Below are 19875 nucleotides of genomic sequence, written 5' to 3'. Positions count from 1 at the left end.
TTTAGTAAGTTCATCTCATTCTCCAAGTATCTACTTGTTACTTAAAAATAAGATTGTGTCATGAGTAACATAAACTCATAAATACATATTACATTCTTATAATAATTTGGATAATGAGAAATTCAAATATGAATAACCAAATAAAATGTATTAAGAACCAGGTTTATTTATTTATAAGAATTCTTACTTATGTATATAGATGTACATATAAGCTTTAATACATTCAATCAATTATATGAATTTTTTAAAAAACTGGTAATCAATAACAAAGCACTTAAGTATACCGAAAACACGGACCGAGGACAAAATATACTCCCTACTGAAAAAGAATTGAAATTCGATGCTGCTACAGAGTCGAACTGTAAGCCAAGAACAACAATCTGATTCGGACAAAAAGAGAGATGATCCACTTCAAATTTGCAGGTATCACAAATCAATTTCTCAACATCAGGGGGATGAGTGAATCACCGCTAAGCGAAACAGCATCGTCGAAGGGGACGGATGCGTCTCGAATTGGAGATGTAAAGCAATGGCTGGCTCAGGAATTCTCCCAAGCCGGAAAGGAAGTACCCGATTTCGAATACACCCCTCGCTCCGTAGCAGTTTTACGCAACCTTGCCATTCTTTCCCAGTCCCAGACTCAAGCCCAAGATCCTCGCCTTTGATTTCCGCCTCAAAGCCTCTGAGTACTGGTCCCAAGGTCCCCCTCCGCTCTCAGACCAATTTGGGGGTGATGGTGGGTAAAGAGAAACTGTACAATCTACAAACTGCCAACTATAAGGTACTGAACTTTTGTTCATGCTACTGCTTTTGTTAATATTGTGTTTTGGAAAAGAATACATGATAGAAATAAAAAAGCAACATCTGATAGATAAAACCTGAAGTCTTGAAATCTATAAACAAGTGTAGTATATGTGTTGGCTCTTAATGTTAGTTTGCTTGTGAATCAAATTTATATGTGATGAAGTAACAGGTGACTAGAAGACTGCATGCTAAAAGACCACATGGTAAAGTTACAGCAGTCATGTAACCATGGGGTAATCAATAGGAGTATGGTATGAATCACACAAACAGGCTGATCACACCAAACCCAACAGAATCTTTGGAGTCTGTCTGTTCCTCTTGCCTCCTATACAAACATGTCGGTTGATTCTTTGGGCGTCAGCACTTATGAGACCAAAACTAATTGATATGAAGAACAAAACCTTAGAACCATCTAATTTAATGAATCAGGTTCCGTATAAAGTGATCCTATATTTGGTCTGGCCAACATTTGATAAGAATATTATTTCATAAGCATTGATGCAGTCATAAGGGCAACTCGTGAGCCAGACTGCGTAGTTTAATCTGAAACAGGTTGCAAACCTAGTGTTCGATGAAGAACTGATATGTAAACGTTAGTTTCAGAAGCTCGTGTGTACATGTTACATTTTAGTATGCATGGGCATCATAATGGCCATCTCACCGCATTTTGTTTTTCTGTATGCATTTTCTGAAGGAAATAAACGTGGAATAGATTTAGGGAGATGTTCGTTGATGACAATTTATGGGTAAAGTGCACAATCTATAATAAAAAGGGTCTTTGATGATGTAAAAGGCAAAGAGATGAATTGTCTTGGAAGTCTGTTTTGGACTTTTGGGGCTCCTTTTTTGGGAATTTATGGAGTCTACTTTTCCTGTTATCTTGTTGGATTGGCTGGCAGGCAGCAGGTTTTTTAGTAATTGTTCAGATAGAATTCTGGTTATGGTGAGGTTTTCAGTTGGTTTAGTCATCTGGTTCATGGCTTGTGTTCTTATGTATTTCTATGAAACTCTTATTCACTGACTGTGCTCGTAATATATTATGCTTATTAGCTTTTCAAGTTTATAAAACTTCTCAAGTATATATTAAATAGTAGGTTTGCATATGTAAAATTGTCCATATAGATATATCGTGACATTTATTGATATGAAGACAAGAACATAGGATGGCTGTTGGCATCTGCGACTTTTCATAAATTTAAGTGGGAATATACCACAAATGTTCAATACAGAGGATTAGCTTCTGTATTTTGAAAATCATCATATGTGGCTAGAGCATCATATAGGGCAAACTGGGAGGGATGCTTTGGCTCCGTGGTTGACAACAAACATGTTCTGTATTTTGAAAATCATAATATGTGGCTTTGCCAAATCCTGTTGTGTGCCAGCCAGCTAGGCATTAGTGTGTATATTGCTTAGCTCAAGGAAGAAATATGTATACTCCATGGGTTGTATGCTTGTATTATACCCCCTAACTATTTTACTTAGACAAATAGGTAGTATTACTTTTCCAGACAGCAGTTTAGCCCCATCATACAAGGTTCACACATACACAGAATATAGGTACGGTATGAACTACAATTGTTCTTACCTGTATCATGCATACTTCTATTAGCTTAAGTCATTACTGTTGACAGCTCGAAAATGTCCTTGTAATTTTTGGTAAGTTTTCTGAGATACTAATAATCTTAATCTTAGTGTCCCAGCTTAACAGGGCATTCCAATTTAAATAAAGGTGAAGCTGAAAATGTGTGCATCAATAATCTCTTTGGTCCTTGATCCATACTGAAACCTTGTCTGCTAGAACGGTAACATTCCTAAATTCATAATAATAAAATTTCGAATTTATGGATGCTAACACTCTGATATAATTTCAAAAAAAATGAAATTATGTTACAGCAACTTAATATCATTACCAAATTTAACAAAACACTTGGCTTACAAACTGTAACAAAACGTAATTACACAAATTTAAGTTGTACAGTAATCACTCTCACACAAGTCCTCACCAAAACAGACTAAAATGGACAGAAGCAAAACAATGCTCTACTGTCACGCTACGGAAAACCGTCTACCTATACTGTCTCGCAGTACCTGCAGTACTACCCCCTGCACCAATAATGGTACACCAGGATTGTAAACACAAACTTGGTCAGCTACAAAGCTGGTATGAGTAAACTAAAAGAATTACTCAAGCATAATGTAACATATTTTTAAAACTCAGAAATATATATAAAACAACATTATCATCGCAATACTAATAACGTCAAACACACAACCAATGCCACAACAAACGCCACATATCGCAACACAAGTATAATAACAATTTACAAGCACATCGCAACACATGCAGAACTTTCTGGGTTAATGCGACCCTCAAGTCGCACCCAGAAGATTGACAGTAATACTAGAGCTCTCGATGATCATCCCCACAACCGGCCAAGAAGTGGTTCTGACATATACCTACGCCACTAAGGTCGCCACAAATGCAGAACCTTGAAATACATTTTGCCACTTGGACCGCCACTAAGGCTAAATCATATGTATTCATTTGTTTTTTCGCCAAACTGGCCGCCACTAAGGCAGAACAACTCACACAAAATCTTTTGTCTCAAAATGGCCACTACAAACACAACACCACAACCTACAAAGTCACACACGTAACAATCGTATCGGAAGGTATATTTTATTCCCTTCCGGTAACAATATAACCATAATATAACTCCATAATGTCGGAATGTACATTTTCTTCACGCTCGGCCACACAACATATAAGCACTTCGACTATACACATATTTCATCCAAAATCCTCTAATTTACCGAGAGGTACATTTTATTCCCCTTCGGTCCCATCCTCCACAATATAATATAAACCAACTAAAAATACACAATATATTTCACAAACATAATAGCTTTATACACTTAGTGATAAATACATACATATCTTATTACCATTTAGATATACGTATATAAATCACCAAATATATACACATTTATATTTCAATCTTACAACAAGTAAAAATATACAAAAAGAAGTTCACATGTCTAGATACCGCCAATGATAACTAGACCAAACGTGAGGTTTACTCATTTTAATGCTTGCTTCCACTTCTAACTCAACAAGTCGAACACTTGTTTCCAACTCAAGCACCTAAGTTGAACATAGCTCCACTTAATAAAAAGGAACTAAAAAAAACCAAATAATAAGCACTTCATAAATTTCGACAAGAATGCTGAAATTACTAAGGTCATTCATGCCACACACTAGTGGCATATACTCAAACCTCTTCACCCTCTTTTTCTCTTACTTCCCAAAACCAACATTTCTAAAATGTCACAACTTAACTAAACAAATTCCCCAAACAATATCATGGCACTCCCAAACAGCCCCTACTCCCTCAAGCCTCCATTGCTTTCCAAAAGAACCCCTTCACTACCCAAAACACCAAAATAGTGGCCTAACTACTTCCATTGTATCAAAATCTCTCACATGAATTCCATCAAACACTTTCCGTGCATTCTCTTAAACCCTTCCACTTCTCACAACCAAGACCCTAAAACTTACAATACCTCTTGACTTTCAAATAACTCACCATTACCACTAAGAACACTACCAAACAGCAATATAACATAACTATCAAGGAAAACGAAATTACCAAGATTGAGCTCTTTAAGTCACTGCCTAAAATTAGCAGCAACTAACCAAGCCACTGGTGCACACAACCAGCAGCTTTACTAGCGCCTCAAAGTCTCCTTACGCTGGCTACAGCTGCAACAACACTCCCCAGGCAGCAGCAGCAGCAAGCAACACAGTGGTTGGGTGAGAAGATCAAAAGAGAAGAAGAATTTGTGGAGAGAAAGAAGAGAAGAGTCGGTGGGAGTTTCTGCTAATAGAAGAGAAAGGAGATGAGAGAATGAGAGAAAGAAGAGAAGATGAAAGAGAGAAAAAGAAAAACAAGTCGGCGAGAAAAAAAAAGATATTTTCCCAAAAAGTTTCCAATTTTCACCCCCTCCCATTTTTCTCCTCTTCAATTATAGCAACTTTCTCATATGACCTTCGAATAAAATGTGTCACGTGTCTATGAATTCGTATCGACGAGCTCTACGACTTTCGTGAATGAAATTTTCGGAAACGAGTGACAGATCAAAAGTCGACTCTTGAGTCGAATGAATTAAATCGTAAAACGACTTAATGGTTCTCGAACCGATTTGTACTTCGAATGAAGGCTATTTAAAAGATGTAGAATATGGATATAACCAAACTATCATTTCATTAATCTCTATTAAATTTCAATAAATTAATAACAATATTCAGGTTATTGCAAGAACATCTTAGTTTGCAAGGTTATCATTGTTCGTTTGCCATCAAACTAGGTGATAGAAATCCATGAGTTTGTCATATATCAAGGAATTATGGTAGATGTTAATAAGTATTGATAATTGTTGAACCCTGATCTGTCAATTTTACTAGCTTACTCCTATCCTTGATTTATTGGTTTTGAATAAGAGTGTGATTTGAACTGCTTGCACATACTACTCTTACTCGTATGGGTTATACCCCTGAGATTAGCCATGGGCTGTTGGTTGAATTGGCTGAGCACCGTAAGGAATTAGAAAAGAAGACGAAACCCGTTCTTGATACTTTGCGAAGCTACCAAGACTTGCCCCCGGTACTTTTCTAATTTAATTATATGGTCAAGTTTTATTCTATTCCAGAAAGATTGTGAATTGTAAGGTATGAATATCTGCAGGATAAAGCTTTGGCTGCTTTAGCAATTGAGGAGAAGAAAAGATAGTATGCTGCTGCCGAGAAGTAGCTCGAAGATGTGTTACATTCAGCTCTTGCCACTTCAGAGTAGTGCGAGGAGGCTTGTGATTGACTCCAATATTGTTGTAAATTTGTCAGCAAAGAAATGGGAAGGGGTTGATGCTTTTTTGTTGATACTTTGATTGAAGCACAAGTTGAGTTCATTGTAGTGTTAAAAGAAACTTGCATTGCCTATCTCAGTTTATATTGATTATTTTAGGCTTATGCCAGAAAATATGATTATCTCAGTTTATAGAGATTAGAGAGCGAGCTTGGTCATAATGAGCTAGTAATAGTAGTAGTAGGTAGAGAGTAGAAAGGGGGAGAGACAAAAAAGGCAAAAGCCTGTATGACAAGAATCGTCGACTTGTGTTGCTGAAATTGGACTTTTTTCCTGTCGCACGGTTTTAGTACCCCTTCTCAATCATTCACTCTCACTCGCCACCTGCATCTGTAATTTGTGACTTTCATGTCTGCTAACTTCATAGTCTTAGTCTGGTATTACAATTCATCGCCCTCAAGGTCTGATGTTATCGTGGTGGTCCACCTAATTGAAATGTTGTTGCCATTGAGCTCATTGGTGTTTTGTTTTTGAGGTTTTACCCCAAAAAGCATCTCATTAAAAGTACTTAACCTTGCACATTTAAGTAAAATATACACCATCTCCCGAGCGATGTGAGATGTATGACATACCTGCCTGTTAGCTTCCTAACTAGGCGTCATAAGAGGCATTAAAGGTTTCACTATTATCGTACGTAGTCAGAAGTTTTAGATCATATGTATTCTCCTTTTTCTCACCGGGACAACTCACAATGATTATTAATTATCATTCACCATTTACACCTCCCGAACAAGCATTTATGGCTGTGTTTGGTGCAGTTGGGCTTATAAAAAAAAGCTGGCTTATGCTGATTTTTTAGAATAAGTGGCTGATATGTAAAGTAGCTGACTGTTTGGTAAACTGGCTTATATAAATGACTGTTAGTGGCATAAGCTATGACAAAACGTTTGGTAAACTCAAATTGACTTATGTTTTTTAATTTGCTAAATGACCAATTTGGACATGTAAAATAATTTTGGGTCAATTTTAATTTAAAACAATGCTTGAAAATATGACATGAATTGGATAGTTTTAAAATTATCTTAAACAAATATACATTCTTATGTTGATAACTTGATTTTGATTAGGATCATGTAAATACATAAATACTCATACACACGCATCTATCAAATTTTGAGCAATCATGTTCTTGATATATCTATTTCTTGTGCACCATGATGATTTTGTTGTTGATTTTGTTCTTCTACGTCATCATCATGTTCCTCATCTCCACTACCTTCACTTTCTTCACCTCGAACAAAATGTCTATCACAATGTGGATATCTTCTAATATAATTATAAAGTGTCATAGTAGCGATGACAATCTTCATTTGCTTCTCGAATGAATATCTTTACATCTCCACCGATCCATCAACCATTCTTTTGTATTTTTCTTTGAAAGTGTAACCATGAACATCTATCATCTCGGGCATCCTAAACCAAATCTATCAAAATTAACAAATTGCACTACTTTTCTTGGATAACTTTTTGTGCTTGTGCGACTTCCTGTGATCGAATGTTCTGTATTTGGCACTGCATCCGCAACAAAGTTTGCTTCTCGGTAAATATGCTTGGAGGAGATTGTCTTGAAGCTTTCACTTATTTTCTACATATCCTGGACGATTTGCTGGGTGGAGAGTGCCTGTCACTCTTCTTGTAGTTGTTGTTGTTCTCGCCTAATTAACAAAGCGGCTTTCTATGATAGCAGTAAAGGAGTTAATTACCTTGCTTAAAGTAAAGACTATGGTCATTTAGAGTACCTCATTATTTTCATTTTATGGTAAATTCTGAGACATGTACAGCTTTCAACCATGGTTGGAAGAATGATTTCATCTTGGGTTGCATTAAGTACTCCCCTCTCTCTCTCTCTCTCTCTCTCTGGTTGTATATTAGCTGTCAAATAGACTTTAAAACAAAAGAAAACAAAAAAGATTGTATTTCTCTAAATTAATTCGTGGAATTTCAACTTTATAACAACACTTTGAAAAGCATCGTTTTCCCTTCTCCCCCCCCCCCCCTCTCTCTCTCAAACTCCCTTTCCTCTGGTCTCTATTGGTTCATTCAAATTCATTCCTCAAGTAAAGTTCCATGCTTCTCTGTATTTCAGTGTTCGAGGGAAGTTACCAGTACGAATAGTTTGACTACTGTGTAAAGTTTCATACTTTACAAAGTATCCAAGAGAGTGAGCCAAAAAGTTTCACTCTCTAAGCACAAGAGAAGAAACTGACAAAGCTTCAGAGGGGAGGAGCACCTGGGTTGTCTCTGACTAGCAGTTTCTGGAGGAGGTGGGTTTTCAGGGACTCTGAACCCAATATGATTGTTAGCTCTCTCTGTAATGCAAGCACCAGGTTCTCGGTGAGTTTCACTTTTCTTTCTTTCAAATTGTTCACTTATAATTTTTTGTATTTGTGTGTATCATATAGATTCTGCAAACAAATGGAAAAGTGTTCTTTGATAATTGGTAGTGTAAAATTTCATTTCTTTTGTTCTGCAGTATGTTTGTATTTGGTATTAGTTTAGATGCTCCCTGATAATTAATAGGTGGGAAGATTGTGTACGCAAATTAAAACTATGTTCATGGTTCAATTCATGCACAGTATATAAATTTGTTGTCTGGACCCACACCAAGTATATCATTTGATTATTTCAGTTTGTTTTTCAACAAATTAGTTCCACTCACAGAAGCTTATCTATGATTTGATCTTGTGGCTTGGATTTGTATTATACACTAAACTCCCTTCAATTTAGCGTTTGGTTGGTTTACGTCTGTGGGCTAATGAAATCACGGACCTTTGGTCCTTTTTTGAAGACTTTGGAGTTCTTATTTATAAAATAGCCTGCATTATTCTTCACCTATAAAAACATGCTTTATTAATTTATTATGAGTAGGTGATTGTGGATTTCATTCTACGATGGAGTTTTTGTCTGTTTGTGAGCATTAGTTTTTATAATTGGTGATGTCAATATTTTAAATATGCTAGCTTCAAATGATCTATGCATTTTTAATTGCATTCTGAGTATGGATTAGAGGGTAAACCTCTGACCGAAATAAGCACTAATAATGGAGTGATAGCTTTGCATGCTGTCGTGTATAGTTTGTATAAAACTTGGTTTTGTTTTGGTGAAGATTTGATTATTAATATAAAGAAGACAGAGAGTGACATTGAGCTTAATAATAGACTAATTATTCCTGGGTTCTCAATTATCAGGATCAAACTTATCAGAGGGTCAACTGTTATCTTCAATTCATCTAGGTAGTGCCACATGAGAAATTTTGATAAATAACCAGTTTTCAATACTCAAATTGATTTTTAACCATATTTTTTTAAAAGTTGAAAAATAACCATATATTTGAATGAAAAGTCCCAAATACCCTCTGTTGGGGATTTTTTTTTCAAACAAGCTTCAGCATTCATTGAGGAACAATGACATACTGTACTTGCTCTTATTGAAAAGCTTCAAATCCAAGACCCTTTTGTGTTTGGTTAGCACCTTCTTCAGGATTGAGGAAACTATACTCCAATTTTCCAGCATTCCATCAATTGTGGAGGACATCGAGTGATCGGAATAAAAGTGATTCAACGATGTGAATTTGTTTTGCAGGCTGCAAATCCATCTTATACTTGACATGATATTAATAGGTGCAAGACTTTTTATCGATTTGCATCTCCAGTACTGTCCATAAGACAATACGTACCACCCAACAATTATGGAGAACTCAAACAATTAAATTGAGCTATGATCACCTGCAATGCTGCAATATATCTTACAATTGTGGCCGGTACCTTATTTGTATGCCTGTTGTATAAAGAGTTGGCCACATGATCATGAGAATCGAGAAAGAGTCATTGAGATATATACGAAAAGAAATGAGAGTAAGAGTACGAGATGCATCAGTTAAAATAAGGGCAATTGAGACATTAAATTCTTTTTGTGGTTAGTTTTCAACTAGTTATAAAAACATGGTTAATAGTCAATTTAAGGGCCTAAAAGAGGTCATTTATCAAAATTTCTCGTGCCACATGGGTGCCTTCCTGCAGATTGTACCCATGTGCGAGATGATTTTCCTTTGCTGTGTTAGACTTTTATTGAACCTTTTGCATTAATGAGTCACATTGGAAGTGAGGATGGACTACTATGCAGCAGAATCTCATGCATATCCTCCTGAACAAGTATAAACTGTTATACATTGTTTCAAACATGTTAGATGGTTATTTACTCAAATTAGGGATTGCTTTGCTATGTTCTTTAGTATTTTACTGGAAAAGATTACTTGTTTTAGTCTGGAGACTGTCATGTTGTATAGGAACTGGGTAGAGTGTCAATTTATTGAATTTAACAATAATTGTTCAGGCGTAAGCATTTGTTTATACTATTTCTCTTGGGCATAGTGATTTATCTTTGTGCTGTTAAAACTAGGGAGAAGAAGGTATTGATGTCAGAAAGATGACAGAACACAAAAGAAGCCCCTGCTCTATTGACCAAAGCAGTGTCACTGCTGTTGCATCGAAGCGACATAAGACTGAATTATCCATGTCAACAAAGGTTTCTGTTCCTTTCTTTGCCTCCTTCTAATTGTGGACATCGTAAATGTAAATGTTATCTGTGTTTTTATGTCAAGGAGCACAGTTGTCGTGAAAATTTAATGTTGTGTAAAACTTTGGTTGCACTTCTGCAACTTTGATCTTCTTCCTTTTTTTTTTCCCTTCCTGTATGAAATCGGTATTTGGGAGCCATTCTGGCTTTAGATAGCTTCCTATTTATGCTTCTAAACTTGAAAGTTTCACCTTGAGGCATCAGAGCTATCTTTTATATGTTGAATTTTGGATTCAATTATACATTCTATTTTGAGTTAGATCCATGATAAGTGGCTCAACATTGATGTATATTATTTATAAACGTGTTATATTAGAAAGTGCTCTACTTTGTATGCCATTTCTGATGCTTTGCTGTTTTTTTTCTTTTCTTTTCAAAATGCATTGATATAGAAAACGGGACAACCTTTAACGATCAATGTAATGAGTTATAAGCCAATATTCGCATGGCGATTGAAAATGTATTGATGTAGATCAATGTGGCAGAAAGAAAACAAACTTAGAATGTCACTTCGTTTTCTCTTTAGTATTACACTCGACTTAGGTTTCAGCCTTATCTCCCCACTATTTGTCTTTTAATTCTTGTTTTTATTGTACTTCTTCTAGGAGAGAAAAGAGAAGCTTGGTGAACGAATTTTGGCTCTACAACAGCTTGTTTCTCCATTCGGAAAGGTACATAGCATGCATGAGTCATTCTCATTAATGCATGAACTGTAAAAGCATAATACTGAATCGTGGCATTACAGCATCAATTGTTTTCACCAACTCATCTATTGGAATTAGTAATTTAGATTTCTGGGTCCATGAGACTTTGGGTATGACTGGAAAATAATACAGAATGTGCATGCTATATCTCGTCTCATGTAATTTCCAATAATATGTTAGTCTAATATATGTATATGACTATTTGACTATATGTTAGTTATATATGTATATATATGTGCCTGAGCTTCATAGTTCCCTTCATTTTATTGCAGACAGATACTGCTTCTGTCTTGTTGGAGGCAATGGATTATATCCGCTTCCTTCATGACCAAGTCAAGGTTAGCCAAATATTTTCACTTGAATATCAACCTCAATTCCTAACTTCCTAATTGGTTTAACCAAGTGTAGTAATAACATGCCGTATTCTGAGAATTTTATGTGAACTTTTGATGGTATAAAAATCATACCTTGTATCTCTTTTTTTGATCCAAAAAAGAAAAATGTAAATGATTTCACCGAAAAATTTCAGTTTTTGAACTTGTATTTTGTATTTTAACTATAAAAAAATAAAGTCAATTGTATTTTTCCTTGGTTTCTAATGCGTGAGCCCCCATATCGTGAGTATAAAATTTTCGGGGTTCATTGCTGCTATAGACAATCATGCTTTATATGATTATATCTGCTATAAATTAACCATGTGTGTGTGTGTGTGTCACATGGTGAGGTATATATGGCTGAGACATGTCCATTTTTATGGACATTGCTTAATTCCCAAGTCAAAATAAAAACAATCATGATCAAAGTCACTTCAAATTTCTGTTATTTGCAATGTTTCGGGTCTGTACCTATACGTCTCTAATAGGTACTGTGTTAAATGGTAACTGAGTTGGCTTTCTTCTTGTTAATCGATTTAGGTGTTGAGCGCTCCATACCTACAAAGTACGCCAACAGCTAAGATGCAGGTGAGCTTCAGCTTGCATAATTGCAAGAAGTCACAGTTATATTTATATATTTTCTTTGGGTTATATAACACTAGAAACTGCTCACTCCTTATGGGCGTGGAGAAGTGGGTGGTTAACAGCCTAGACGTGGGAGATATTTTCTGTATAAATTTTTATTTACTATTACTATCTTATGTCTAACAATCACATACAGTCAATAAACTTATTTAATCGAGGGTATAAAAGTAAAAAAAATTCAGTTTTGGCTACAAAAATAGCATAGATTCATCCAATGCAATATGCCGTGATTATGAGACATCCTAATCATATGATTATAGACTAAAAGAAAAGCGGTATGGAGCTCATGGATCAAACATGCTGCCATTTTCTTCACTACTTTGTGTATACAAAATGATTTTCATTTTCAGGAATTGCAGCCATTCAGCTTGAGAAGCAGAGGTATTTGTCTCGTTCCGGTTGATTGCACAGTTGGAGTTGCTCAAAGTAATGGTGCAGACATCTGGGCTCCCAATAAGACTACTTCCCCTAAATTCGAGAGCGTGTCCTCAAATTCCTATTGATAGATATTGTCGAGTCAACCATTCAAAAATCCAAAGGTAATGGATTGAGGCAGTGTAAAGGGTAACCAATCATTTCTAAAGAACAACTAATTTCCTGAAGCGGAAGAGGATTCATAACTGAGATTTTTAGCATGACGCCTTCCGAATGCAGTCATGCAGGACCTTCATTTAATGATTGGTGGTATGATGAGTTTCTAGTCCTCCAGGTTTTATTGTTTACTTGAAAATTTGCAGAATGTATATGTATAAACCTATGCTATAAATCTTGGGTTCTTATAAACATATTTATAAACCTGGGTTCATATAAACGTATGTATAAACCTGCTTTACCAATTCTGTGGTTTGCCCCTTCCATATCTTTTGCTCATTATTGTATGGCTTGATATAATCGTTAATGTGGTATGGCAAAAACCTGGATTAGAGAATAGACAGATTAATTACAAACTAATGCAGACTACTCTAGTGTATCCCTGCACTGCCAAGGGAGATACATTGCACTACTGCAGTGAAACTAGTGAAACTAGTTGCGGCTGTTTTAGCTACTCGAGTCAGTACTGCAGTGAAACTAGTGAAACTAGTTGCGGCTGTTTTAGCTACTCGAGTCAGTACTGCGTCGAGTTGCAGGATGACAAAAGTTTACTACAAAGATGTTGCGACAGGGTTCTCAATTGCACTTTAATTACTTGGTGTGTCATGGAATGACCATTCATGTGAAATTTCATTATTTTTGACCACTGATTAAAGCTTTATCGATGTAAAGATCAAGTGCTGATATTTTCATAAAGCCTTTCAAAGGAGATTTCTTATGAACTAAAGATGTTTGGAAAGTGAAATACAATGAGCTTAGTTTCAGGGAGGCTGTTGGAAATCAAACCAACCACAGAAATGACAGAATCATAGACTTCATGTAGTCATTTCATATTCTGACACTAAATAGGAGTTTGTCTTTCCGTGAAAGTAGAACCATTGAGTTATCAGTAAATATATTATAGAGCGATGGATTGAAGAGTCGAACAATACAAAAAACTAATCTATTAACTATTACAAAGCAAAAAATGAAAGAAAGAACTAGGAGAAAATAGGAAAAAGACGAGAACATCAATTGTCCAGATATCAGTTTTATGTTTCCCTATAAGATCCAGTGACATATCTACCATCAGGTAGTGACAGGAGAAAATAACCAGTATTTTCATGTTGCTGATGTAGGCTTCACCTTCCCTTGCAGAAACTGAAGTATATGCTCCCGCTTCCAGTTGTCGATTCTGTTATAGATACAAGCGTATTCAAGAAATTTGTATAGATAGACATTTACCCATAAATAAATGGATATTGACGTGCTACACAACCCTGAACCTATAACTGACACCACACTACAACCACCATTGGATTACAAATGCACATGTACTAGTTCAGCAACATCATTATTTGATAACACAATATGAGGGTAACGAAAACAGAAAATGCGTGCTACTTCAATTGGGACTGACCAATTTATTGAATTTATAAGACAGATAAAAAGAAAAGGTTCACCTTACTGTTTCTTTATGCCCCCCTGCATCATCTAGCATGATCAACTTTGGAGGAGAATTAAACATGTATTGAATTTTAACAGATGGAAATCGATCCTTCTCTTCTTCAATGAAGCCAACAATTTCTGGATAGAATACCAATTTCCTCATGCAGACCTCAAGTATTGCACCAGAATAAGTAATCTGCAGTGACAGAGGCACATTAAGCATTTCCTTTGGTGTTTAGAGCTAGTATATTAAAGCTTCAGTTACAGGGTAATTCAAAATGGGTTCCTACCAATTTCTTCTCTGAAGTCTACTGATAGGCCTTGATACTATTTCTAAAGATTGTCTACTGACTTGATATACAATAACAATTTAGATTTGTCGAGATCAGTGGGCAGCCATGAACACTAAAGAGAAAATCAATGAGCATCATACTACCACTACAAGAAGAGTTTGGTTTCCAGCCACATCTATGCTATAAAAACTCTGAAAAATCAAAATTTTAGGCTAAAGTGGTATGTTTTAAAAGAAAAAGAATTGACGGGGTTAATATCTTGCCAAAAGCTTTTAAATACAGCAAGGGAAGTGGTAGGGTAAGCAATGGTTCCCAACACAAAAGATCAATTAGTATTTTTTTTCATGTGATCCATATCCTGACTTAAAAGGGCTACAGTAAGAGTTAGTTTTCGATACCAAAAGACATAATACTTGTAGTGGTTCGGTCAACAAGTTAGTCAGAGAAACAGAACAAGCACAGCAAACCAAGAGAAACAACTACAAAGAAAAGAACACAGGAACACAGATTTAAGGTGGTTCAGCAAATAGCTTTGCCTACATCCACCGGACATGAACACACACTTCCACTATATTAATAATGGGTACACAAGAAAGACTAAGAAAACAAGAACTCTTCTCTTCCTATCTTTCTCCTCTCTGCCCTCTCTCACCCTCTAACCGAGAATGGAACACACTATGCTCTTTTTCTCTGTGATGCCTAAACCTAGAGCATAAGCCCTCCTTATATAGCCATAAGGACAAACATGTTTCCTCACCAAATAGGAATCCTATTCCTAATAGTGGTAGGCTATAAAGCCTCCTCCTTCTACAAGTAAACCATCATCAATAAGGATTCCATATCCTTACCGGAACACCATACTCTAAGAAACCATCTTAGGAAAAACACATGGGCTGGAAACCCAACAATCTCCCCCTCCAGACCATGAGGGAGGTACACCGGCGCGACTCCATCACTGAGAGTCCGCTCAAGCTGACTTGATGCAGAACTATGTGGTTGGAGCATGCAGCTCCCCATGATCAGGCTCCCCCTGATCGAACAACTCATCACCATGTCCCTGTTGGTGGAACAACTCTTGACCATCTTCACCCTGGTCAGAAAACCCATTGGAAAAGGACATTTGGGACCACTTTTCCAGAACGCCTTTCTTCCTTATATGGCCGTCACCATGACGCCGTATGTCCGAAGAAGTATCACCCATTGCACTCAAGTCTTCTTTATACACCAAGCTATGTGTCTTGTACAAGGAACGACAAAACTCTCCACTAGCAACGTCCAACGATCGATTCGTCAGCTTCCACTTCCCATCACCAATAAACTGGTGGAAACCTTGCCTGTCAAGAGCACTTGCAGACAATATGTTGACACGTAGATCCGGAACGTGCCTCACATCCTTTAATGTCATATGGTAACCCAGATTAGTCTCGATGCAAATATCTCCTATTCCTGAAATCTTGGAGTAGCTTGAATTGCCCATCTTTAACATCCCAAAGTCACATGTCTTGTATGTAGAAAAGAGCTCCAAGTTGGAACTAACATGACAACTTGCACCCGTATCTACGAACCAATCATGACCCTTGTCACCCACATATAGACATTCTTGTAAAGTAAGAAGCTCATCCGAAACACAAGCAGAATAACCATTATCTTCATCTTGGTACTTGCTTTTCTTTTTGTTTTGTTTCCACTTTCGACACATCCGCTTCATGTGGCCCTTCTCGCCACAATAGTGACAATCACCACTAAACCTTTGACCCGAATTCTTGCCTTTACCCTTCACATAAAGGGCTCTTGCGTGCTCATTGTCTGTGCCAACACTTTTTCTTCTTTGTTCTTCGTTAAGCATGTTATCCTTAACGGTATCCATAGACAATACACCATTAGACGCATAATTACTCAAGGTCACCACGAAAGTTTCCCAACTATCCGGCAAAGTTCCTAGCAGCAGCAATGCGAGTAGCTCATCATCAACCTTCATACCCATTGTCGACAACTGGTTGGTCACATTCTGGAAATTGTTCAAGTGCACAGCCACACTAGTATCGTCATCAAACTTCATGTTGACCATCTCTTTGATAAGGAATGCTTTCTTCGCAGCGGTCTTCTTCTCAAAGAGGGACTCCAATATCTTCCAGAGTTCTTCCGCATCAGTTTCTTTCGACACATGGTGAAAGACGCTATCATCAACCCATTGTCTTATCGTACCAACTGCTTTCCGGTGCAACTTTCGCCACTTCTCATCAGTCATATTGGTTGGCTTTGCAGCCACACCCTCTATGGCCTCATGCATATCCCTACAATACAGGATATCCTCCATTCTTGGCTTCCACGTCACCCAATTCTTGTGGGTGAGTTTGATCATTGTGCCTTTCATATCATCATCCATTCTGACAATACCGATTCAGCCGAACCCAGGCTCTGGTACCATTTGTAGTGGTTCGGTCAACAAGTTAGTCAGAGAAACAGAACAAGCACAGCAAACCAAGAGAAACAACTACAAAGAAAAGAACACAGGAACACAGATTTAAGGTGGTTCAGCAAATAGCTTTGCCTACATCCACCGGACAGGAACACACACTTCCACTATATTAATAATGGGTACACAAGAAAGACTAAGAAAACAAGAACTCTTCTCTTCCTATCTTTCTCCTCTCTGCCCTCTCTCACCCTCTAACCGAGAATGGAACACACTATGCTCTTTTTCTCTGTGATGCCTAAACCTATAGCATAAGCCCTCCTTATATAGCCATAAGGACAAACATGTTTCCTCATCAAATAGGAATCCTATTCCTAATAGTGGTAGGCTATAAAGCCTCCTCCTTCTACAAGTAAACCATCATCAATAAGGATTCCATATCCTTACCGGAACACCATACTCTAAGAAACCATCTTAGGAAAAACACATGGGCTGGAAACCCAACAATAATGGATTCTTTGTCAATGAAAAAAAAAGACACTGGAGTTTCCTGACTACAAAAAGGTGCTGTTTATAATCTCAGGAGTACTGAAGCCATTGAAATACTAACTTATTTCGCACTGTACAAATAATTCAGGCTATATTTTCCCAATGAACTGCAAATGAATGCATGGACTCAAAGATGATTCATGGTTCCAAAAATCACTAAGCTTATGTCATAATTCTGCATGTATAGAAGCCCTTTAGCATCCAAGATGGGATAAATCATAATGCAACACATACAAGAAGTTTGTCAATCCCTATTACTGCTTTGACTCACATTTGAGACTTTGAATCTTACTATTTATTTGTTGCACAGGAGATAAGAAGTTTATTATCAAAGATTATTTTCAATAGTTATAGAAGAATGGTTCTAATACGAAATATATAAGTTTTGTCAATATGGTTCCAACATGAATAAGATGACATCCGTAGGAGAACACTAACAAAATACTAACGGCAGAACTTGATGAACAAAGGTGGAATGGCCAGTAGCGTAGGAAAGAAGCTTCCAAAGCCCTGACTTGGCATTCTATTGAGGATGATGGGCTGGGGATCTTTCTTTTCTTTTTTGAATAAAGCCTTGCTGGGATCTTGACTGATTGATTTTTAAAAACTTCAAATATTAGAGGCTGATATATCAGGCTTTTTGGATATCTTATTGAAGCAGAATAGAATGATTCCAACCTTATTTTTTTTAAAAAAAAAGGTTCTTTATTGTGGGAGGCAATTATTAGAACCATTATGCTAGTTTCTCTAGAACTGTCTTAGCTTCACTTATATTCTAAGCTTTTGCTCTCCAGGTTCGCGTGATGCAACCTAACCCTAGGTATGAAATACAGTGTATCGAGTCTGCATCCGTGTGGATGAGAAAAAGTTATGCGTCCTGTCATAAAGCCTCTAGGTGTGGTATCTAGAACTTACTAGTATGATGCCAGTAGTTTCTTCCATTAATTCTTTACTTCCCTGACTTGTGTCTATAATAGTCATTTTGTTCTTAAACAACCAGACATTTTGATAAAAGCCCTAGGACGTACAGAGAAAACTGCGTTTACCCTTCTTATCATCAGACTTTCTTTAGATACTAAAAAAATCTGTGTTGACAAAGAACTTACCTGGATATTAAAGGGTCTGGTTAATAGATAGGGTTCACTATTCCATACAAGTACAGTAAAATTGAATTTGTAATTCCGGGTTCCTATTAGAATGTCTTTGGTAATGAATATATCAAACTTCAGAAAATCTAAACTAAAATTCGGAAAAATATAAAGGAGAAGCTGCCATTAGTATACATAATAATCAAGTCTTTTATGTGTTTTATGTAATCCAAGTATGTGTATTAACCATGGACAGTCGGACACCTAGCAAGATTATAGTTATTTGGGCGAACCCAATCTCAAATAGAACTTTCTACTTAATTATTTCTAAAGGGCAGCATATGAGCAGGACTAAAACATGATATGAACTTTTTAAAATGAACAGTATAACTTCATTTGTACCTTCGTCATGGAATCATTGGAATCTTCAGTGCAACACTTCTTACAGTCTGATATCAGTTCTGCTATGAAACGTAGAATGTCAGTATGCACCAGAAGTCCCAGAACAGAATGATATCAACATCCATGATGAAGAAGCCTTCATAAAATTTTTGCTAGTAAAGATGTCATGTAATGTCAAGCCTTCAGATCTGGTTTCTTATTCAAAACATTGCACTGTTTTTCTTTTTCCAGTGTTTCAAAAGATGTTTTCTTGCTTGTAAACTAGGTAGATATACTATTCTATTTACATGATTTCCTGATATTTATATACCAATTGCTACAGATGTGATGTTTGCCAAGAGTGCCTTTGAAGATCACAAATTCCAAACAAAGTCAACTATGTGTTTAATTGTTTATACAAAAATTCAAAACTATTCTTTTCTGAAAGCATACAGACATAGTATGATAGGCACTCTACCACACAAAGGAAACCAAATTCACACTGCTACGCTTTTTCGACAGAAAGAGCATTTCGATTTCCAGTCCATTATTTACCAATCAATACTGATTTTAAACACCCAAAATTCTCAATCTAAATCAACTAGACCAGACACTAAAACCATCAAATTACATGAAACCAAGCATTCACATACACCACAACGATGAGCCCAACAATTCAGAAATCAAAGCTGAGAGAAGAGAAGAAGAAGAAGGGAGTATGCACCCTGGTCTTTGACATAGTCCGCCAAACTGTTGCAATCAGAGCACAAAGCAAGCCCAGTGAAACCAAGATTCTCGCATTCCCTAGTGCTCAGCTGCTCTATCGATGCTGATGATAAACCCACCAAACACACCACCACTACCAAACCCGATGCGATCCACGCTCCCTTCATCTCTCTCTCTCTCTCTCTCTCTCTCTCTAAACTCTGAACCCAAAGGCAGCAAGAAAGGTCAAATTGTACAAAGCAGCTTAACGACGTCGTTTCGCTTCTCTTGAAAACTTTTGTGAATTACCTAAGAGCCCCCAGGCCATTCTTCTTCATTGTTTGGTTTTTCCTTCTCCCTGTTCTTTTTTTTTTCTTCTTGTTCTTTTTCTCGCGTT

General features: G+C 36.7%; 3 protein-coding genes across 6 annotated transcripts; 2 read left to right on the top strand and 1 right to left on the bottom strand.

Moving 5' to 3' along the window:
- Positions 1-347: 347 nt before the first annotated feature.
- Positions 348-5660, top strand: LOC126792145 (AUGMIN subunit 1). Its single transcript, XM_050518629.1, is given in 2 exon segments — positions 348-5471; positions 5553-5660. Coding segments are annotated over 2 exon segments (231 nt in total). The 5' UTR covers positions 348-5348.
- A 2079-nt stretch (positions 5661-7739) lies between these two features.
- LOC126791839 (transcription factor bHLH153) lies at positions 7740-12884 on the top strand. Of its 4 annotated transcripts, XM_050518335.1 has the most exons (7): positions 7740-8063; positions 9198-9294; positions 10128-10253; positions 10910-10975; positions 11281-11346; positions 11923-11970; positions 12378-12884. In XM_050518335.1, the coding sequence occupies exons 3-7, from the start codon at positions 10155-10157 to the stop codon at positions 12528-12530; spliced, it is 432 nt and encodes a 143-aa protein (XP_050374292.1). In that variant the 5' UTR covers positions 7740-8063; positions 9198-9294; positions 10128-10154; the 3' UTR covers positions 12531-12884. The 4 variants fall into 4 exon arrangements, with proteins under 4 accessions (XP_050374292.1, XP_050374290.1, XP_050374291.1 ...); XM_050518333.1 differs by lacking the exon at positions 9198-9294; XM_050518334.1 differs by lacking the exons at positions 7740-8063; positions 9198-9294 and adding an exon at positions 9644-9880 and having other exon boundaries at positions 12387-12884.
- Positions 12885-13416: 532 nt separating this feature from the next.
- Positions 13417-19688, bottom strand: LOC126791840 (uncharacterized). The gene is made up of 4 exons (XM_050518336.1): positions 19498-19688; positions 18795-18853; positions 14061-14242; positions 13417-13792 (listed from the first exon to the last, which is right to left on the bottom strand). Exons 1-4 carry the CDS (start codon positions 19664-19666, stop codon positions 13720-13722), a joined length of 483 nt encoding a protein of 160 aa, XP_050374293.1. The 5' UTR covers positions 19667-19688; the 3' UTR covers positions 13417-13719.
- Positions 19689-19875: the final 187 nt, after the last annotated feature.

The sequence above is a fragment of the Argentina anserina genome, chromosome 4, assembly GCF_933775445.1.
Source record: "Argentina anserina chromosome 4, drPotAnse1.1, whole genome shotgun sequence".
NCBI lineage: Eukaryota > Viridiplantae > Streptophyta > Magnoliopsida > Rosales > Rosaceae > Argentina > Argentina anserina.
The sequence above is the reverse complement of the archived record's forward strand: the minus strand, read 5'-3'. Positions and strand labels throughout refer to the sequence as shown.